At 34.8% G+C, this 23,639-nt stretch overlaps 2 protein-coding genes across 6 annotated transcripts; both read right to left on the reverse strand.

The window, feature by feature from the left end:
* Positions 1-842: 842 nt before the first annotated feature.
* LOC132282334 (pentatricopeptide repeat-containing protein At5g42450, mitochondrial-like) lies at positions 843-4,655 on the reverse strand. Of its 2 annotated transcripts, none has more exons than XM_059783977.1 (3): positions 1,772-4,655; positions 1,362-1,643; positions 843-1,160 (listed from the first exon to the last, which is right to left on the reverse strand). In XM_059783977.1, the coding sequence occupies exon 1, from the start codon at positions 4,375-4,377 to the stop codon at positions 2,179-2,181; it is 2,199 nt and encodes a 732-aa protein (XP_059639960.1). In that variant the 5' UTR covers positions 4,378-4,655; the 3' UTR covers positions 843-1,160; positions 1,362-1,643; positions 1,772-2,178. The 2 variants fall into 2 exon arrangements, with proteins under 2 accessions (XP_059639960.1, XP_059639959.1); XM_059783976.1 differs by having other exon boundaries at positions 1,362-1,646.
* A 1,505-nt stretch (positions 4,656-6,160) lies between these two features.
* On the reverse strand, positions 6,161-13,238 carry LOC132284394 (uncharacterized). 4 transcript variants are annotated; one of them, XM_059786504.1, is made up of 6 exons: positions 13,031-13,237; positions 12,723-12,851; positions 11,163-11,252; positions 10,800-10,978; positions 7,261-7,308; positions 6,161-6,536 (listed from the first exon to the last, which is right to left on the reverse strand). In XM_059786504.1, the coding sequence occupies exons 1-6, from the start codon at positions 13,110-13,112 to the stop codon at positions 6,348-6,350; spliced, it is 717 nt and encodes a 238-aa protein (XP_059642487.1). In that variant the 5' UTR covers positions 13,113-13,237; the 3' UTR covers positions 6,161-6,347. The 4 variants fall into 4 exon arrangements, with proteins under 4 accessions (XP_059642487.1, XP_059642485.1, XP_059642484.1 ...); XM_059786502.1 differs by having other exon boundaries at positions 10,800-11,029; positions 12,723-12,856; XM_059786501.1 differs by having other exon boundaries at positions 10,800-11,029; positions 13,031-13,236.
* Between the last annotated feature and the right edge of the window lie 10,401 nt (positions 13,239-23,639).

The following is a 23,639-nucleotide window of genomic DNA, read 5'->3' on the forward strand; positions in this document are numbered from 1 at the left end:
TAGAAATTATATATTTATAATAATTTTAGCACCCGTGACAACCTGATCTATATTTTCACAATATTTTTGAATTGCGATTAGGTCATGGACGGAGACAATTAAGGTTAAGGGGAAGATGCCCCCTCAATTTTAGAAAAAAAATTATTTTTGTATGAATAATTTTTTTTAATTTGCACCCTATTAAATTATTTTTTTTTGCATTGTGCCCCTTGATCGTCCTTGATGAGATTATACTACTCCGTATAACATATTCTTTTTTTTTTTAAGGGTAGCAACACTTTGACAAATAATATCATAGTTATTCATATATTCGTATTAAAAAAAGAACCATTATTTGTTGTGAAGATAAAAGATATTTGGGTAGATTTGACTTAGAAAGTAGCTATTTTATACAAAAATAATGATAGATAGAAGCCTGTCTACAGTTTTTCGACACACCCCATACTTTTTCAGGTAGAGAAATAAAGTCATATTTCATCGTTTTTATTTTTATTCTTTTATCTGGTTAGTGACGTCACTTAGGATTAGTATATCATTACTTTTAATTTCTAGTTACATTTTATCTGCACTTTTCGCATTCACGTGGGTTGCAACTTATCCAAACCCACTGTGCTCATTCGTAGCATCACATTAATTTCTTAACTAAAAAACGAACAATAAGTTATCTTTATTATCTGGATAAAAATCAGTCGTTTATATAGCTATTTTTTTTATAATACAACATTGCACTGCTGAGGCCTGATTCAAGCGAACGGGTTCCTTCTTCTTTCTTCCTTCATATAATCATACCAGTCTCTCCTACCACTCCCACCCAACCCAACCCAACCCAAAAGAAGGGCATATAAAAGAAGAGTAAATTATTCCATTAGGCATAACCACATTGTCAAATTCATAGCTTCGAGGAGTAACGACATCTTTCGTTATACATTACATTATCAACTAGCCGGTGACGATGGTCGAGTAGACTCTAGTCACACCATTCATCAGTTAACAACCATCAAGTGTCGCATAGGTTACATTGTGTTAGCAATCATGTTGTCAATTTTCCATTCATTCAGATTTCATACATCACCTGTAACAAAATGAGCCGGGTGAAATTTCCAACTGATGGAGTACATCTATATATCATCGGCTGCGTTGCTTTTGTAATGTCTTGAAACCTGAACACAGAAGCAAGTATGAATCTTTTAGCTGTAATATACATAAATAATATGTATGTTCTTTTTATTAGTTCATTGGCTAAAGACTTATGACTCAAAAAGTAGTGTATTTCAAACGCCATATATCTGGAACTATAACATGCAAATCCTACAATTCCACTCTACCAAGGTTTCACATTTCACAAAGCTTTCAATAAATACCTTTATGCCTTGCCACATTCAGTGGTACTGTGGTAGGTAGCTTTGCCAGAAAATTGCCCGGCCATTGCTTGAAACTAAATGCCACACCTTTCTCTAGCCGACAAAACTTCCGGAATCAATACCTACATATGACATGCTGCATCAGCATTCTCAATCACATGCTTCGGTGCCATGCTGAGAATTTCCCTTTAAAGGTAGCTCCTCGTGAAGGCAGCATCCTCTGTCATTCAACCCCGAATGCTGTCAATATTTATTGCCAGTCTGGAATCCTTCCTTGACCTTCTTCTATCTCGAAGTGAGAAGAGTCAAACTTAATAATCAATGCAATTTAAAATGACTCCTACGATATTAATACAAAAATTTTAACTCATTCTGATGCTAATTGAAAGATGGAAGAATGTGAGATATACCAAGTACGACATCATCCGGGCTCTTCTGCAACTAGTATTTCTATGGAAGCATGCTTTCTAACCAGCAGCAGAGCAACCCAACAATATCACTGGATTATGGGGTGAACTATCATATACACTTCATTGAAAAATTGACGGCAGCTTTGCAGCCTTGTAGCCTTGTAATCTGAAATAATCTTCTTTAACATAAATGCTCTTCCACTAGGCACACCCTGACTATTGGAAGACAAGAAGATATATTGAGTTAACAGCTGTAAATTAATACATGAAGTTTACACTTGTATGATGATCCAGATCTGCCTTCTCCAATGTCCAATACTAGTCTTCTTATTTTACTACAACAATTACCCAAAAAAATTCTGGGAATCAAGTTTTTTTTTTCTTTTTTTTCTCACTTCGGATGAACTTCAAACTGTGTACCTCTGTACAACCAGCATTTCAGAATTTAATAGTTCTAAAGTGTCATATATCTCCGCTGACTGAGAGTGAGTTCCATCTTGAGAATAAAAAAGATGTACTTGATTCCTCACCTCCACCCAACTACAACCACCGCTTTTCTTCAATCCTTTATCCTTCATTAATTTTCTAATATTCAAAACATCAAGCCATTTACCAGCCGAAGCATAAATATTGGACAACAGAACATAACCTCCAGGCTTCTCTGCCAATTCTGAGAGCTTCCTGGCTGCCCTTTCTGCTATTCTCTCATCTGCATGTGTCTTGCAACCACTTAATAGAGCTGCCCATGCATTAGCTTCTGATTGAAATGGCATGCTTGTAACAAAGTTTTCTGCCTCAGAAAGGCGTCCTGCTCGAGACAACATATCCACCACGCGTGTGTAGTGCATATCATTTGGCTTTATACCATAAACCTTCTCCATTGAATTAAAATAATAAAGTCCTTTATCAACTAACCCACAATGTGAACAAGCAAATAGGACTGCTGAAAGAATTAGTTCATTAGGTGCAATACCTGAACTCCTTTCCATTTCTTCAAACAGAATGAGAGACTCCTCTGCAGAACCATTTTCTGCAAGCCCTTGAATAATAGCAGTCCAAGAAATCTCATTCTTTTCAGGCATTCTATTGAAGACCCGCTTAGAGCTCTCAATATCCCCAGATTTTGCATACATGTCAGTGAGTGCAGTGCCCACAAAAGTATCATACTGCATCCCAAGTTTAACAATTTTCCCATGGAGGTACTCGCCCTTCTCTAATGAGGCTATCCTTGCACAAGCACATAGAATGCTTGAGAATGTAGATTTGTTTGGTGTTTCACCTGACAAAAGCATCTCCTGAAATACTACAAATACATCATCAAATTGTTCATTTTCCAAGTAGCCAGCAACCATAGCGTTCCAAGAGACATTATTTTTCTTAGGTATCTGATTAAAGAGCTCCTTAGCTTCTTCTGTTTGACCATTCAAACTATACCCCGTGACCATAGAATTCCAACAAACAACATTCTTCTCCAAAATCGAGTCAAACACAAGGCGTCCATCTTCAGTTTTTTCACATCTACAATACAGGTCAATAAGTGAGCTACCGACGAAGACATTTCTCTCGATCCCAATTTTGACACCATGTCCGTGGATGTTCCTCCCTGCTTGCAAACCCTTGAGGCTGGCCAATGCATTTATGACACTGGAAAAGCATGATATGTTTGGGCTAAACCCATCTTGAATCATCTGACGGAAGAGTTTCGATGCCTCTTCAGCACATCCACTTTGACTGTACCTTGCAATCATTGCACTCCAAGAAACTTCATTTCTTTCAGGCATCTCATTGAAGATCCGGCGAGCTTCTCTCAAGTCCCCCTTCTCAGCATACAAATCAAGAATAGCAGTCCAAGAAACAACATCTCTCTTTTCCATTTGATCAAAAATTCTCCGAGCCAAGTCAATTTCACCCAACCTCAAACACAATGTAATTAAAGAATTAGAAACAGATACATTGTGCTCAAAGCCAACTTTAATAATTAATGGCAGAACACCCTCCCCAACTCCAAAATAACCCAAGTCCTTACAAGCTCTGATAACAGAAGTAAAAGTAACATCATTCGGTAATACTCCAGATCCAAGCATATTCCGAAACAGCTTCAAAGCTTCGAAATTCAACCCATTTTGTACCAACCCACTAATTGCTGCTGTCCATGAGTAGAAATCCTGAAATGGGTTTCTCGCAAAGTACCACATTGATTCTTTCACTCTTCCATATTTCATCAAACCCGAAATCAATGCAGTCCACGAGACATCATTCCTTTCAGGCATTTCATCAAACAACCGGCGAGCTTCATCAAGATTTCCCCAGTCAACATTAGCAGAAATCAAACAATTATACACGATAAGATTAGATCCATCAAACTCCTTGATAATTTGATTAACTTCAGCAATTTTCCTGCAATTTAGGTACATAATGAGCAATCTGACGGCTATATATCTCTCAGATGATAAACCCATTTTGATCAAATGGCCATGAAGGACACTTCCTTGAGTGCTCAGACCTTCCTTGGACAAATTTTTCAAAACACGTACACTTGTTTCAATGTAAGTTTTGAAACTTTTTCTTGGGTTGATTGCAATCAGATTTTTGAAGGCACTTGTCATACTGTAAGAAGTAATTAGTTAAGTTAGATGACGAGAAAGCAAAGAGTGATATGGTTTCTTTTGTAATGCATGTGTAAGTACGAAGAAATTGGGCTCAAGATGGGTGGATTGTTCTTTGTAGAACTTTCGTCAAGCAAAATAAACGGGTAATCTTAAGATACAATATAGATCAGGACCGGACAAACTCAAGTATGGTGATTAGATGGTGTTTGGCAACTTGGTTAAGGTGATTAAACCAGCCTAGGAAATGACTCCTATACCTGATTTTTACAACTCGAAATCCTAATAGATTCTGGTCATCTGGTGCCCATTGTGGGGAGGGGGGCGTCATTGGATTTTTTTCGTAGTTTGAGTGTGGCTATTTCAATATTTGATCAAATTTATAGGTACATAATGCAAATAAAAAAAATTCAGTGGGTGCGCCTGCCCCCACCATATCCCACATAGGCTCGATGTACCCACAGCACCTTCAACCAATTTTCCTTTACTTGGAACATCAAACAAAGAAATAATAAATTGATTTTGTGTTGAGTTGGTGTTTTGAAATTGAAATTAGAGGAAAGAAACCAATTCCATACGACCAAACATGACATAAATGAAGTAAGGAATGAAAAAGAAAAAAAAAAAGTACCACAGTTGAAATGTAGATATGATAGAGTTGACTGTAAAAGGATGTTTGAGAAATTCAATAATTAATTTTCGGTTCATTTTGTATAATGAAAAATGCAAGTAATTTCAATGTTATTACGCTCGAGGTCTCCGTGCTTAATCCAAAGATGGTGTTTTGCTTAAATGGAGTAAGGAAAGAAAAAAAAAAATGTACCACTTTTAAAATGTGGATGTGTTGGAGTTGACTGTAAAAGGATGTTTGGAAAATTCAATAACTAATTTTCGGTTCATTTTGTACAATGAAAAATGCTAGTAATTTCAATGTCCTAACACTCTATTAATAGGGAGGTCTCCATGCTTAATCCAAAGATGGTGTTTTGCTTAATCATTGTACCTCGTAATTTTTGTCGAACCAATGTTTCTGGATTCATGAAAGTGACTTTAAATTGGTTAAATAGGAGTTGATAGAACTGTTTAACCAGCAAAATTGGAAGTTGCTATTATTGTAATAATGAAAATTCGTGCCCATATAAAGATGAAAGTTGAGCAAAACAAATTAATCAAAATACAATGTTTAAGAACAAAAATGCACGAAATAATCATTTAATTGCAGCGGACACCTTACAACGAACAAAACTAATTACTAATTAACTTTTCCCAGCAATAAAACAATATAAGTTTACGAATATATGTATGACGCACATATATAAACTAATTCTTTTGGTGCCCACCATTTACCCTTGGTTTAGGTTATTATCCTCCAAAGCAAAAAATGTCAAAATGATGTGTGATGCTATAGTTCGCAGTATCGGTCACAGTTACGGTATCGGTCACGATGTAACAAACTCAGACAAATACACCAGACTCGGACAAAGTCAGTGTAAACTGACCGATAGGGTCACATATCTGATTTGAAAAAAGATCGCATATCAGACAATATGGCGAACTAACAGATAAGTAGATATATCTACCAAGTGACACCAAATCAACTAAAATTGGCCATCACATTCGGTGCCTTTTGTTCAAATCTTCCAAGAAATTACAGAAGAAAGCTACATAAGAAAAATAAATGCTTTTCACAAGTACTTCCTTTTTTTTTTCTTTTTCTTTTTTCTCCCGTAAATAATAACTGATACATCTTAGGGGACCAAAGTATATCATCTTTCATGAAATGTAGCTGAAAAAAATTCTTCTTTTGTACAGAGTGGTATTCAATTCACATTTTCTGTCATTAAGTCCCCAAAAAGAAAGAAAATATATATCCCCTGAATAATGAAAAACAGAACTGGAAAGAAACTCTAAAGAGAGTAGTCCAGTTAACAACCATGAATTTGAAATAGTAGCTATTTTTCCTAGTTATCTCATAATCTGGAATAATTCTTGAGATTGATGTTTCCAAATACAGAAAATTCTCCCTCCGATGGTGACAATGGCAAAACCCACCAGCTACCCAGAATTCCAATCAAAGTGAACTTCTGACCTTTTAATTCAACTCTAGCCAGGCAGAGAAATGCATAGTCTTCAACTTCAACTTTGCTGGCATATAATGACTGCAGAGTAGAGAACATATTAGAACTTCGTCAACTAACTTCTGTAGTGATAGTTGACGCTAAATTTTATAACAGGATAAATTAGGGAGATGGGAACTAGGAGTCGTCAGGTTTGGCAGTGAAAAATTATGCATCTCCAATAGGAAAAATTATTGGTACTCGTAGGGAGACTAATGTGACTTTTATCAGATGCTGCAGTTGGAAGCACAAATGCATCATATAAACTATATGTGAGTTCCAATTATTTCACATAAATGAAATTGAGCCAATAGCCAGCTTTTTCTCTCTCTCAACTATCAAATTCTTCTCTGCAGCCCAAAAGGCAAAAACCAGAAATTGATCCAAAAGTCATATAAATAAATATATAACTAATTGCTGGTCCACGGGCAACAGATGCGCAAGTGCCCACGAGAGACTAGCAGACTCCGAAGAAAATTGGCAAACTCTTATGTGGTAATATCATGGCTGCTTGTGCATAGGATAGGCCAGTTTGGCATTTTGGAAAAGGTTCTTATGTTGAAAGTAAAAGAAGCTAGATCATCCTTAGTGTTCATTGACTGCAACTCTTTCTCATTAAGAAATGAACAATTCAATTTTGATGAAAATACTATATATAAAAAATACGACAATAACTAGATTATATAATCAACAAGTTTAGAATTTCAAGGAAATTTCTGTCATGTATTCCAGCAACTCCTATAAGTAATAGTGCAAGAAAACTCACATTAAATTTGTAGAAGAGAGGCTGTTGGCTCATAGATCGACGGCGTAACTACAAAATTTTAGAAAACACTATGTCAAACAATCATCATCCACATACGGGAATGTCATCTCTATTACGCATATGTAAATCAAACATAAATTACCCATGTTATAATTAATAGATGGGCTTGAAACATGTTTCTTAAATAGTTCTTTGCAAATTCTATTTGCAGATGTCCATTTGCAGTAATATCCCTAAAATCAATGGTCTAGAAAACCAGGTCAAGCTCATAGCTCAACCAGTTTGCTAATCTTTGGAATTTTCACCATGGCTCATAATAATGCCTGTGTAAACCAAACACAAACTGCACAATAAATAAATAATATAATTTCATATCTAGGCCTCAAAAGTCAACGGGAGAAGTGTTCAAAGTAACACTCCATATTCTAATTGTGTGTCATGTAGGTCCCCCAAACAACCTAAGAAGCATGAACACGGATATGACGGACACGGACACGGCAAATCCAAAAAAATTAGGACACGGACACGGCGGGGACATGGCGAATAGTATATATATATACACAAACACACACTATGTAGTACTTTAAAAATTACTGAGTGTTACTATTTTTCATCAACCTCACAATGAAAAAAAAAACACAAATCATAACTCATAACTAATAAACTATAAAAGAACAATGTTGTAGAGTTATAAAACCAAATAAAAACCAAGCCATTAGAATAATAACTAGTATCATTAAATCATCATTGCAACTTTTCTCCAAATACAAAAGCATAGACAAAAAGGACTATTAACATTCATGACTATTTAACATTCAAAACTTTACTGTTAGCACTTAACATTCACAAAAACCTAAAGGCTAGTCCCCAAAAAAGATACAAAAGCAAGTCAGTGTACTATCATCTATTCCCATCCATCATTTGACCTAGGACTTTTACCATTTATAATACCAAAAGGGTAGTACAAAACAAAAAACAGAGCATATCAGCATTCAGAACAAAACAAAAAAAAAAAAAAAAAAATTCCAGACATGCGTGTCTGCGGAGTGTCCGTGCCATGTCCGAAAATAAAAAAAAAATTCCAGACACGTTTTTTGGTGTGTCCGACACGTGTCAGGACATGTCCGACGCGTGTCTGTGTCCAACACGTGTCGGGACATGTCCGTGCTTCCTAGCCCCCAACACACACACACATGCACACAAACAACAAATATCTATTTTGGAAAATTAATAGAGATCCAATAAAGTGAACTTTTGTGAGTCCAATACTGGGGTCCGCTAGAAAACCAAAAATAAAATAAAAGTATAACTTGTGCAACCAATTTTGGTCTGAGATTGACTGGCAACTGTTTGGCTTAGGGGTTTGGTCCCCACTATTCTGGATAGGTGGGTTTACTATAAATCGCAAGCCCACTTATGCTTCGTTTGGTGTGCATGAATGGAATGCCCATTCTTTTGTTTGGTATGCCATTGAAAGTAAGAATGGTTATTCCATTGGAATGAAAATCCATTTCACAATTAAACCTATGGAATGGCCATTCCATTCCCAAGTAAATTTTTTTTAAATTCACTTCCCAAAAAACTCTCATGTTCCAAATCCAAAAACCACCACTACCTTCCATCACAACTACCTCCGCCATTCACCACCACCACCACTGACTTCCACCACTACCACCGCCTTCCACCACCACCACCGCCATCGACTTTCACCACCGCCGACCACTTTCCACCGCCACCGCCACCACCTTCCACCACCGCCACCGCCACCGCCACCGCCTTCCACTACCACCACCGCTACCACCTTCCATTACCGCCACCGTCTTCCACCGCCACCGCCTTCCACCACCACCACCACCATATTCCACCACTGCCACCTCCGCTACCTTCCACCACTACCACAGTCACCTCCATTGGCTTCCACAACCGTCACGTACATCACTGTCTCCTTCCACCACCACCACCACACTACTGCCACCGCCCTCCACCAACACTGCTGCCGCTTTCCACCATTGCCGCCGCCGTCTCCTCTTAACACCACTACCTCTTTCCACCTCCACCACCATCCACCACCGCCACCGCCACCGCCACTGCCACCATTTATTTTTAAAAAAATTATAAAAGAATGTCATTTTATTAATTTAACTTATTTGTTACTAAGAGGGATATTTTGGAGAACTCAATTTGAAATTTATTTTATTCTAAATTTTAAATTGATCCAACCAAACAATAGAATGGTTATTATCATTCCATTCCTACGCATTTTATATTTACAACCAAACAATAGAATGAGAATGACCATTCCATTCCATTCTTGCACACCAAACGCAACATTAGTGTACTACTTAAACAGGCTCAACTTGACAGCTGCCAGCCAATCTCATATCAAATTTGGTTTTGCAGGTCATAATTTATCTTTTGTAGTTTTCAAACGAAACCCCACTATTGGTTTTGCAAAAGTTCACTTTATTGGATCTCTATTCATTTTCATAATCCGCATCTATATTACATGGTTGTGGGAAAAAATCCACATTACACATTTACATTATCACTCAATGACTTTAAAAATAAGAATAAGAGCACGAATATTAAGATAATGACAACTTAAGGACTAGAGGGATACTCAATGGGCATTAGTAAAAGCTTGGAGATCCAAAAGAGAACGTGAGTCCTAACCAAAGGACAACCACTTCGCACAAATGATGCCAAAGCTTAGGTCTATATCCAGTAACAACAATAGGGGAGGACCTATTCAGCTAGGTGCAAGTAAATTAAAAAAATAAAATGTTGGATAATCCTAACGTTGTACTGAATGTCCTTGCCATCTATGTTCTATAGATTTGGGTATGTGCATGTCTTGGGTGTGAATATATGTCTTGAGTGTCAGATTTATCAAATAAAATAATCCAAGGACATATGAAAATGGTGTACTAATATAGTTCCTAGGTACGATGGTGTTTTGCCTTTTAACATGGAGGGTATTATGTATACAGTAAATTTGAATTTATTTGATACGTTTTCTAGGTGCATATCCAACAAAATACAAGAAACGCATACCTATATCCAGGTGTTATGTAACATGGTTTATCATGTTTATATTGTATGCGAAAAATTAAATTAACTAGAGATTAGAATCTCCTAGCATTATAAATTAAAATTCTATTCTATAATTTTATTAAACAAAAAAATATGATTTCATGGATTAGACACCAATTTATATCTAATCCACTTGATATGTGATATGCAACACAGTTGAAAAAATTGGAAATTGATAAAAACTGAATCTGACATGAAGTTATTGAGAAGGATGAGAATAACTATTCCTGCACTAGGTGTGAATTGATGCTGCCCCATATTAATGTTCACATTAATAATACGAATTCATGTGTTTTCAGCTGCTAAGTCTGCCCGGGTGCATCAAACTACATTTTCTATGTTCATGTAGATATAAATCTGTTTATGCTTCACAAATTTTTGAGGCAGCTTTATTAGATAGTAGAAACGTTATACATGCAGCAAATTAAGATACAATGCCTTCTCACCTTTTCAACAAATAGGTAAACTGAGAAAGGTCTGGGCTTGGTGCTTAGAAGGAAAAAAAAAACTTTAGCTGCAAGGACAACAGGATGATTCCAGTTCAGCAGCACAGTTAAGAAGAGAAAAACGGGCAGCCACATTTTCCTTGAAAATGCCAACATCGCATGTGGATCTTCTTCTCTGTCTGACACACCCAACAGATCAGCATCATGATCATACACTAAGACATCAAAACCTGCATTATCGAAAGAACAGAATGCTAAACATGTTTGAGAGGAATGAGGTAGATTAAAAAGAATTGGTGTACAATTAATCATATATAATGAAGTATTCGGAGTGCACCACATCAGCCGACATATTCTGCTCACCGTCCATAGCATAGGAAATGCGTGGCCAAAGGGTGACTGATCCATATACAATTGATGCACCAAATATAGTCCCCATAGGGAATTTCCGTCCTGAAAAAGTGCCAACGATATATTAGCATACTAATAAATAGAGCAGGGACGTATTTTGAGAGTAATCGAACTGAATGAGGCATCAGGCGCAACAAGAGAAACCATATGTTTCATCAGTAGTTAATTTCCAGAAGTTGAGGAAAATAATGAGTGATAAGCCCAAATAAACAATAATTACAATTTCAGCATTCAGATAGTGTAACATATTTGACACCAAATTTGACTGAAGGAGAAATAACATATATCTGTTCTGACAGGTGTCACATGACAAAACGTTTCAAAATTGATAAACTTATGATGGTCTATTACAACTTCAAGCTTCCACATTTTTGGTCAGAAACCATATTATAAAAAAGATTGAGGCGGCGGGAGAACAAGAATGAGAAATCCTTCCAAAGCAAAGAGAAAAGCACCACACCCATCCACCCAAGGCAAAAGATCGAAAGAAAGAAGAATCATTGTAAGCACAAAAAGCATCACAAGTCCTCAAACAGAATATTGTCCAAGAAAACATAAAAGGAGAGGCATCCAATGACAGCTCATCCAAATAAAAACATGCCTCTTTCCATTTATGCACAATTGAACATAGACACATAAAAAAATAATAATAATAATTAAAATTAAAATTAAAAAAAAAAAATCCTATATATATACTCTAAAAAATAGCATCAAATGATGCATCAAGAAACTTTAAACCTAGTTAATCCTTGAAAACCTTAAGAAATAGCTTACAAGATATTATGAATATGGTGAACCTGCCAAACGAATCTACTTAGTTGTACTGACTAGATGAACCACAAAAGGTGAAAGAAAAATTATTGATATATGGTTTTGCCTAATAAGAAACCAATACTTATGTCACCTACAAGCTAATCCAAAATGTTTAGTAGGCCACTAATAAAACAAATGGTGTCTAGATGACAATGTATACTAATGCCTAATAGATGAAAATACAGATGCTCAATTTTTAATTATTTACAATTGTGAAAATTTACCACTGGTTGATAAACAATAAGTCAATAACCAAAACCTGGACCTAATTATATATTTATATGTATACATATATGTTTTAGCATCCAGACATATTTTCTGTATACAGCGAGGGCAATTCACATCACTGCATATACTTATAGTATTTTGTATAGATATTTATGTGAAAATAATAGGACTAAATGATGAAAAACGTGACATTAATTTCAACTTTAAAATTGACAAGACTCAGTATGTTCGATAGCAATAAGACTAATTTTGCGTATATAGTAAACAGAGTCGCAGAATTTGCAGAGCAGTACAAGGCAAATTTTCCCCATACAGCGAGGGCAATTCGCATCTCTGCATATACTTAACAGATCTTTATGTGAAAATAATAGGGCTAAATAATGAAAAACATCAAATTAACATCAAATTGAAAATTTACAAGAAATAAATTTAGTGAAAAATAAATAAATTACGACTAACTGTAAAACTTACCTGATTTACAGAAATCCTGAACATAATTCTTTAGTATATATAACTTCCAGTGAGATATCGACGCACGATTATATAGCGCAGGTTCAACGCCCTTCATCCATGCCCTAGACGGTTCAAATTTTCCATAAACTGCACTAGTGTCAAGAGTAGTAGTACCAAAAATGAGATAGTCGTATAACAAGAATTTCATTGTAAGATCTTGAAATTTTAAGCCTCCGTTTGAATTCTAACTCGTAGAGTACATTAAACACGAAACCATATATATAAACACACACTTGCACAAAAAAAAAAAACACACAGAAACGTACATGGAATTCTTGAATGAGAAAGAAGTGAACATGGTGAGGTTATGGCCCTCATCCGCTGTAGAAATCGTAAAGCAGGACTCATCTCTCTATCAGAAGTACAGTATCATCATCCCATCTTGATCTCCATTGGCGGCCTTTGGGAATTTTGACTTGTAAAAATTTTAAAAAGAAAGGGAAACCACACTCGGATGATCGTATCCCTTACCCAAAAAAAAAAAATATATATATATATATAAAATCACACTTATACCCTTGAGCTTTTTCATGGTTATTCAGAGCAACCCGTAAAATTTTGCTAGTGGTGCAATATTACCTTTTTATAATATTGAAACGATAAAATAAAAGTTATTATTTTAAGTAACATTTGGATCTTAAATTACATATTTATATGAAAAATTAAAGGCTGCTCAACCAATACGCGTCCACTCCTTTTTTCATGTGTCAAAAGTTTGGTTTGCCTTAGATGGCTATATATGTCAAATGTGCCTTAAATGGCCACTAAAATGTTCACATTTTTGTACGATATGACTAGTTAATTCGTGATAAAAGAAAGATCTCTGCCTATAAATTTTTGCTTTATTGATCACCTCATGACTTTATGCATTTCGTGATTTCAAAAATGTATAATCACTTCTAGAGTTATGTATAATTTATTGATGTAGGATAACCTAGAAATTTTCTCGTGTTCCTTTTATATCTAATTTTATATATTTTTAATTTTTTCTTATAATATAATTGATCATGCGTTTGTTCTTCAACGGATTATTTTTTAAATTGTTTCTTATAATAATGAAGTCATTGATCATGTTTATTTATTATTTGTTCATTCTTCTATGAATTATTTTTGAAATTGTGAAAAAATATGTAGAAATGTGACGTAAGTGAAAGTGATAAATTTATTTATAAAGAACAGTTTATGAATCCATAAAGTAAATGTGTTGAATTCACAAATCGAAGAAATAATTCAAAGAAATCTGATATATTATTAATAATTGAGTGAATAAAAAGTTAATTATGTAAAATACACATATTTATAATAAAAGAAAACCTACCGCTATAAAAAAACTGAAAACATAAAAAAAATCTTAATAGTAAAAAGAAAATAATTCCTAAGGAAATTAATTAAGATTAAATTTTCTATTAAAAAAAAAAAAAAATATATATATATATATATAACACGTAAAAGTTGATGATGCCTTTCGATGTGTAGATCAAGTTGATGGAGCTGCTTTATTTCGTTGTTCTCGTTACTCTTCTAAAGATAGACATGAATGTAAGGAACTGATTATAGTTTCCATAGCATTCTAAGATGGCCAGTGATTTTGTAACACCTCTTTCTGTCAACTGAAAATTTATGTTATCTCCTACTTTCCAAATAACACAATACTTAAAGCACTGATAATAAGTCTTTGTACCCTTTACATTAGATTAGATGGTGTAAAGTATAATCTAGAACTCTCTATTCCATGTCTTGTGCATGGAATCCTTCAATGGAATATGATTTTCCACCTTTATTCCATCCACAAAGCAAGTGGCAGATTCCACCGGAGCTAATTGAATGTTAACACCTTCACCATCTTTGCCATTGACTACTCATATTTTAATTAGGTATACTTTAAGCTCTTCATTGTCACAATTTGGGTCCATTCTCGCCTTGCTATTACTTGCCCTACACTTGAACAGCTTCACGCTGGACAACTCTACCTCAAATTGTTCCAAGTCCTTTTCTCGCAAGTCATTATTCAAGTTCTCCAAATTGGTTTCTGAAGAAATTTCCAACGTTGGATCTATTCCAGAGCTTATTGTGGGGCAATTGCATTGGCTTTCTCAACATCATGAACTCTATCTCTTTCATGCTTCTCCTCTTCTAAGCAAGTTTCCTTGGATTCCGGCTTTTGAACACATAATTTTTGGTACCATTTTTGCTATTAGTGCAAACTTTTTCATCACAGGAGGATGTTGGTAGGGCTAAAATTGGATCTCCTCATAGTAAGATGGAAGAAACTCCGCTTTCAAAAGACGTTAATCATAACGATGATTTTTTTTGTCGTGCACGAGTAACCCGCAATTATCCCACCAAAGAGAAGCTCTTTGTATGCGAACCTTCCTATCCTCTAAAATCCCCGTGTAATCAAAGAACTCCTCAAAATTTTCCAACTAATCTTGTAAATCTTCAACACGAAAAAAACCATCAAAACTAGTAGGAGGAAAATTCCTCAAATCCTAATTCTCATAATCATGATATCTTCGTGCATCTCTATGATTCCCAAACACCTTTTCCTCACAAGCTGAGGGACTATGTGGAGGGAAGGGGTTGCGATTATGAACAAGACAAACATGATCCATGTCGTCGTTGCGAAACTTGTTGTTATCGTTATTCTACTGCAACTCAAGCTTAGTAAGCATATATCTTGTAACGTTTGCCAGATTTTACATTGATAGTCTTGAAATTCCGCTTTAGAAAAAGCCACTCTATGTCGATCTTCGTCACCAGCAAGAGTTTAGCTATCAATTGCCATCAGTCCAATTTACTTTGAATCCACAAAGTAAATGTTTTAAATTCACAGAAATTTAATATCTTATTAATAATTGAATGAATAAAAAGTTAATTTTGCAAAGCACACATATTTATAATTAAAAAAAATCTATCTTTCAAAGAAAATAAAAAACATAAAGAAACCTAATAACAGAAGAACAATTATTCTTAAAATTAAATTTTCTATTAAAAATATGAATAATAAGAAACCTAAATTAAAAAATTACTAAACATTGTCCTACATCAAAATGGGAACATGGACACATAACTTTTAGGGTTAAGTACAGTCACACTCCTAAGGTTTGGCAAAAGGACACTCAGATGAAACTTACCTATTTTTTTGGACAAAAACACCCCCTGGAGGTTCAAAAATGTACAAAGACACCCCTTTACATGAGAAATTGACCAAATTACCCTTTGACCGTTTAAGAGACTTTTTTAACTTTACAATTTAATAAAATGGACTAATCTACCCTCATGGACAATTTATGCATAAAAAAATAAAATAAAAAACTTTATATTGTTCAACTTTTTTTTTTTTTTTTTTTTTTTTTGTTATTTACTTTATAAATGTCCCAATTTCTAAAAAATGTAAACGTCTAAAATGATTTTCTTTTTCTTTTTTATTTTTAAATTAAGATGCTTAATTCTTTCATCTAAAAAAATTAAACCATTCCTTAAAAATTAAAAATATGGTACCAGTATAACTTTATGCATCTTAAATTATATATCAAATATTATGCATTTCCTAACATAAAAGGGAAAAAAATAATAATAAAAAAAAGGGAAAAAAAAAAAAAACAAAAAAATAAAGGCATGCATAAAGTTATACTGGTACCTATTTTTTTTTTTTATGTTAGGAAATGCATAAAGTTATACCGGTACCCTATTTTTTATTTTTAAGGAAAAAAGATTGGTTTAATTTTTTTAGATGAAAGAATTAAACATCTTAATTTAAAAATAAAAAAGAAAAATAAAAAAAGTAATAACAAAATATAATTTATTTGAAATATATGTATTGAATCAAAAATTCATTTTATACGTCTACATTTTTAAGAAGTTGGAACATTTATAAAGTAATTAACAAAAAAAAAAAAAAAAAAAAAAAGTGAACAATATAAAGTTTTTTTTTACTCTTTTTTTATGCACAAACTATTCAAGAGGGTAGATTGGTCTAATTTATTAAATTGCAAAGTTAAAAAAGTCTCCTAAATGATCAAATGGTAATTTAGTCAATTTTTCATGTTATGGGTGTTTTTGTTCATTTTTGAACCTTAAGGGAATGTCTTTATCCAAAATATAAGTAAGTTTTTTCTAAGTATTTTTTTGTTAAACCTCAAAGGGTATTACTATATTTTACCCTAACTTTTAATATGGATAAAATTAGTGGGGAGAAACATTCTGATGTGCTTTTGAAGAATGTATGCCATGGCTTGTTGAATGCTGTGAATTTTTTGAGCTGTCAGATACATTATCTTTTTGGTCTTGTTGCAATCTTCAATGACCCCCAAGATTGGTAGATTGCTCCATCTTCTTTACCTTTATTTTGGCTGTAGTGTCTTTTCATGTTTTTCAATTTATGGAGTCCCTCTCTAATAAGAGTTCATTATTTTTTTTACATGTCTTAAATTAGTTATCCTCTTTAAAAAGTTAAAACATATTTTCTTTATATTTTCATCATTATTTTTTATCTTTTTAAAAAATTTCAAACTTTATAACTATATATATTTAAATTAAAAGAATAATTTAATAATTTTAAAAAGAAATAATGCATTAATTACTTGTCTCCTTAAAAAGTTATAAAATCAATGATAAACAACTAATAAGGGACAAATGTAATAATAGTAAATATCTAGTTGTACGGCCTGAAATGGCAATTTTTTTTGTAAATTGGAATCTGGTCCACATCTTAATGTCAGGATGTGAGTTTGGTCCATAATGGACCTTAGATTACCATAATCCATTTTATAGATCCAAACCACAAGGAAATCCAAGTAAGCTTATATTTAAATACCAAATACCAAATGCCAAATAAATTTTTGAATACCAATGGTTCAATAACTTTTATTTATCCAAAAAAAAAAAAAAAAATGGTTCAATACCTTTTCAGATGGTGATATTTACTAATATGTACACATATATTTTGTTAAAGAAAAAAAAACAGAAAGAAGAGATATTTGAAAAAATAAAAAAGAAAAAGAATAACTTTCTGCGGAGGAAGGAAGCAGGTGTCCATCTAGAGGACGACATAAGGTTACAATAATTTTTTTTTTTGTTTTTCAAAGTGGTACCAACAATTCCACTACAATCCTGTTAGGGTTCATTCTTGAGGGCTCGATGACACAAGGAGTCCAGTTAGGGTTCGTTCTTGAGGGCTCGATTTGACACGAGGTTGCACCAGTTAGGGTTCGTTTTGCGGGCTCGATCAGACGACGAGGGTACAGACCTGTTAGGGTTCATTCTTGAGGGCTCGATTTGACACAAGGGTACACCAGTTAGGGTTCGTTTTGCGGGCTCGATCAGACGACGAGGGAACAGACCAGTTAGGGTTCGTTCTTGAGGGCTCGATTTGACACGAGGGTACACCAGTTAGGGTTCGTTTTGCGGGTTTGATCAGACGACAAGGGTACAGACCAGTTAGGGTTCGTTCTTGTGGTCTCCATCAGACGACGAGGTTCTTGAGGTGAGGTTAGATTCTGGATTTGATTCAAACAAGCGTTAGGGTTAGACTCAGAGGATGGTTTTGGGGGTTCTATTCAAACAAGGTATTGAGGGGTGGGTTTGATTCAGAGGATGATTTTGAGGACTTCATCCAGATGATTGTCGTGTGGGCTCGATCCAGATTACGGTATCGGTCTTGTGCGGTTTGATGCAGATGACGGTGGTTCTGCTTACACTATTTTTGGGTAAAAAATCATTAATCCTCTATATTTAACTAATTTCGTTTCCATTTATCAATCCTTAAGGTGGTAGGTTATGATTGGCTTTTTTTTTTGGTTACGTCTGCTCTAATTTTTTTTTTTTTTGTATAATAGATAATTGAAAGTACTTTGATAGAACTTTACTTTTTGTATTAAGGACTAGATATGGAGGGATAGATTTCAGTATTTTTTTTTTTATAAGTATAGAGTCCAGTATATTATATGAAAAATTATAATTACCTTACATGTATATATGAGTATATGCAGTATTTATGTTAATCATACGTTATTTTCCTATATTATTGTGCTGAATTTGTATTTTACCTCTAGTTTAATTGTCTAATGCTAAATATAAGCTTTACTTGTTGTATTAAGGGCTAGATATGGAAGGATAGAGTTCAGTATATTATATGAAAAATTATAATTACCTTACATGTTCAGATATATGAGTATGTGCAGTATTTCTGTTAATCATATGTTCTTTTCCTATATTATTGTGCTGAATTTGTATTTTAGTTTAATTGTCTAATGCTATATATTTATGTGTACAATTTTGTTTTGTACTTCAGAAGCCCCACCTCTCCTGAAGCATAGGCGTTTCCTCTTGATTTAAAAATTACTTGGTCCTCCCTCTCTCCTACAATAGTGGACTAAAAAAATTTAATAACTATTGAGGGCAAAAATGTTAAACTGCATTTGACAATTTCCAGACGGGAATGTTGTAAGTGGACAGTGTGGTATTTGAATCAACTAGGGCGGTTCATGTAATTATGTTATTCCTGAAGGAACCCAATGTAATCTATTTTTATATTGTTTTTTTTGCATTTATTGTATTGTTTAAACTTTAAACAAATTTCTCTTCAGTCTTCATGTTAAAGACTATTCTGATATAAAGATTTGGAAGCTCGAAGATGGTAAGAGCGCTCATATCTAATGATTTGAGAGGCTGGTGGTTCGAATCCGCCCGAATCTACTTGATAATAAAAATAATGAGTGAAATTGCTTTTTTCTTTAAAAGCGAATGCGGTGGCTACTTTATTATCTTTTCTTGCCGGTGTCTTTTTGAATAATGCTGGAGAAATGGCGTAGGCAATCTGTGGGTCTTTTTGAATAATGCTGGAGAAATGGCGTAGGCAATCTGTGGGTATGAAGCTGGGTTGTCTGTTTTAATGAGGTAAATTTATACATATATTATATCTTCCTTTATATGAAGCATGCGGTTGTAGACACCTAGGTAAAATAAATAATTTCAGACAGAAAAAGAAACAATCATATGGTTCTTCCAAATAGTCTACAAAGAATTGTGGCAACAAATTCATATTTTATCTATTACTTTTTCAGTTGCTTCCAAAGTTTAAACTTAAATGATTTGTGATGTTCTTTAACGGTTGGCTGCTAGGAATCTGTTGGAGCTACGGAGGCAGAATCCTTTTCGAAGAGGTAATGGTTTCATTATGAGTAATGTAAGAAGAGTAGATTTTAGATGCTTGTGTTGAGACTAAGTAATTTATTTAACTAGCCACAGTACATGCACAATCCTTTGTGCGGTTACTTGACATAAGGTAAGAAAAAGTGTTTATCGTGTAAGTTATTTGTATCAGTTTATTGATTCCACCCCCCCCCCCCCCCCCCCCCCCCCCCCCCTCTTTTCCTTCTTTATTCCTGTAGGGGGGTGTGCGTGTGTTGTGCCCACTTGTGCATAGAAATAGTAAGTGAATTTCTTGATGGTGTTAAAGTATCTGGTGCACCTCCATCCAGGAAGGTTATAGTACAACAATGCATCCGTGACTTGCGGATTCTTGGAGGTTTGTATGAAACTATGCAAGTCCTTGTTCTGAGTAGTCCATTAATTAATGTTTTTCTGTAGATTCTTGCACTCGAGTGTTTTTTTAGGCCTTACCTGCAAAAAAGTTTCAGCTTTTGAGGCCTACGCTCAACTTCTGCACAGCAGTTTCTGTTGAGGCTTTGGGTTCTCTTACGACTGTTAACATTGCTGTTGTGAAAAGAATACTTCCATATATTGTTTCTAGACTACAGCACTGTGCGAAGGGAGGTTTCGTTCACAAGATGAGGTTTGAAAACGTACCATACAATAGTGAGTTTGGTTGCTCCTATTTGTATTTTGCTTTTCTTCCTTTGATACTTTCACTGCCCTCCCTCGAGGTTTGCAATTTGATGACATGTTCCCCTTTCCATTAGTGGTTAACCCTGGTCAATATAATTTGCTTATGTTAGCAGAAATTTTAAAACACCAACTTTGCCAAGTTGCCCTTAGAATGGGTGTAAAGACAATAGAAGTTTATGAGGTTAAATGGTAAACTTACAATTTACTTTCCTGCCATTTAACGACAAGGTCTAATAGAGAAAGTTGGTGTAATTTTAAAAACATTGGGAAGGTCAATTGTGTTTCTTTGCTCAACTAGAAGGGTGATCTCTGTAATTTTCCCTGGTAAATTTTTTTTCCATAATTTGTAACATATGTTTCATGGCTGATACTTGAATACTAGTAGGTTAAATCTATTGCTCAGGGACATCCTTTAATTGCAGTCTTTTGGAAATTGTTTATTATTAATTTTTAAAAAATCTGTGGCTGGGGATATTTCTCCAATGTTTGATATCCGAATTCATGTCACTATACACCATCCCCTCAAGAAAGTACTTGTGAATTCTTCTGCAGAGCACAAAATTACTCACAAAATTTCATTATTGTAAAACAAGTTTTACCATATAAAAAAGTAGTATGAGGTCACCAACTAAATTTGCCAAGTGGTTTGTTGTAATGCATTCTAGAAATGAATGATCCACTGTCCAAATTTTATTTGCATTGCAGGCCTAGACAAGATGCAACCACGGAACAATGTCCACACCACCTCGGAAGAAATCTTTATTAGTGCTCTGTATTTACTTGAAGAAAAAGGTCATACTAAGAACACGCGTCGCCTGTGGGGCCACATTGAAGGTTTATCCGAAATTCTAAATCATTATATTTTATTTTGCAATGGAATTAGAGTATAGCGCTATAATATTGAGTGATAATTTTGATGGTTGAACATGTTGTGTGTTCTTGTCAATTAGAGTGAGAAATCTGATCCTACAACAGAAGCAGACATGAAGCAAAATTTTAGGGGGCTTTTAACAATAATAAGAAAAAGGAGGCGATGGTTCATTCTTGGTGGTAACTGCAACATTTGTGCTGTAGCTATTACATAATCCATTTCCAACAATACAAATTTTGTGGAACTAATATAAGCCTGTGAAGATACTAGACACTATCTAGAATTTGAGGTAATAGAGACACTGAAGTCGTGGTTCGTTACAAACAAAAGACTGCTGCTATTTCACGCAGCATCGGAGCCTATATAACTCCGTTTGTAGCCTTGAAGATTTAGGGTTCCAACGTCTAAATTTCTCTCCTTAAAAGCACTCTCAGTCTTCACACTCCTGCAAGATTGCAATGGCGACTTCAATGGCCTCGCTTTGCAGGCAATCAAGTCTATAATACAAGGGGATTTGGAGCCACTCAAGCGACCCTTCACTAGTCCTTCAATCCTATTCGACCCTAAACCAAGTGCTGGTATCGACCTTGGCACTATTCTCAACATCTCACTTGCAGGTACACTCAATCTTTCAACATTCTACCTGTTTGTCTCTCAAGAAAGTGACAGAAAATCATCCAAATGTCATGTTTTTGCAATCTGAGTACAATCTTTGTTACATTTGTAAAGTTATTATTATTATTATTATTATTTTGTTGTTGTTCGTGTTCTTGTTGTTTGGTTTTGCAGGTTTTGAGGTTCTTATAGGGATGGACCAAAGATATAGAAATTATAAGAACGATTTGTTTAGTCACAAGAGCAGAGAGTTGGATGGAGAGTTGATGGGCAGGAAAGTAAACCTTCTGGACTGAAGATGCTTTAGTACTTGATACGTAGATACACTTAAGCATCAGTATTGACTATTCTCGTCTAGCTGTCATAGCCTATATAACTCCGTTTGTTTGAAGGTTTAGGGTTCCAACATCTAAATTTCTCTCTCCTTAAAAGCACTCTTCAGTCTTCGCACTCCTGCAAGACTGCAATGGCGACTTCAATGGCCTCGCAGTTGCAGGCAATCAAGTCTATAATACAAAGGGATTCGAAGCCACTCAAGTGACCCTTCACTCGTCCTTCAATCTTATTCGACCCTAAACCAAGTGCTGATATCGACCTTGACACTATTGTTAACATCTTACATTCAGGTACACTCGATCTCTCAACATTCTACCCATTCGTCTCTCATGGAAGTGATACAAAATCATCCAAATATCATTTTTTTATTGTTGTTGTTCGTGTTCTTGTGGATTGGTTTTGCAGGTTTGGAGGTTCTTATAGGGATGGACCGAAGATATAGAAATTATAAGAACGATTTGTTTAGTCACAAGAGCAGATAGTTGGATAGAGAGTTGATGGGTGGGAAAGTAAACCTTCTGGACTGAAGATGCTTGAGTACTTGATACGTAGATCCAATTAAGCATCAGTATTATTGACTATTCTTGTCTAGCTATCGGAGCCTACATAACTCTGTTTGTCACCTTGACGGTTTAGTTCCAATGTCTGAATTTCTCTCCTTAAAAGCTCTATTCAGTCTACACACTTGTGCAAGGCTGCAATGGCGACTTCCATGGCCTCGCAGTTGCAGGCAATCACTCGTCCTTCACTCCTATTCGACCATAAACCAAGTGGTGATTCAACCTTGACACTATTCTCAACATCTCACTTTCAGGTACGCTCAATCTCTCAACATTCTACCCGTTTGTCTCTCAAGAAAGTTATAGAAAATCATCCAAATGTCATGGCCTTTTTTTTTTTGGTTGTTGTTGTTGTTGTTTTTGTTGTTGCGGTTTGGTTTTTCAGGTTTGGAGGTTCTTATAGGGATGGACCGAAGATATAGAAATTATTATAAGAACGGTTTGTTTTGTCACAAGAGCAGAGAGTTGGATAGAGTTTTGATGGGCAGGAAAGTAAACCTTCTGGACTGAAGATGCTTGAGTACTTGATTCGGAGATAAAATTAAGCATCACTATTGACTATTCTTGTCTAGCTGTCCATCTCTCTCTCTTGGTAATTGTGCAGTTATCTTACAGATGCTTGTAAATATATGAAAGATGCATGTT

The sequence above is a fragment of the Cornus florida genome, unplaced genomic scaffold (assembly GCF_030987335.1).
Source record: "Cornus florida cultivar Cherokee Brave unplaced genomic scaffold, ASM3098733v1 CherokeeBrave_3.0.0_Hap2_Chr11, whole genome shotgun sequence".
Lineage (NCBI taxonomy): Eukaryota > Viridiplantae > Streptophyta > Magnoliopsida > Cornales > Cornaceae > Cornus > Cornus florida.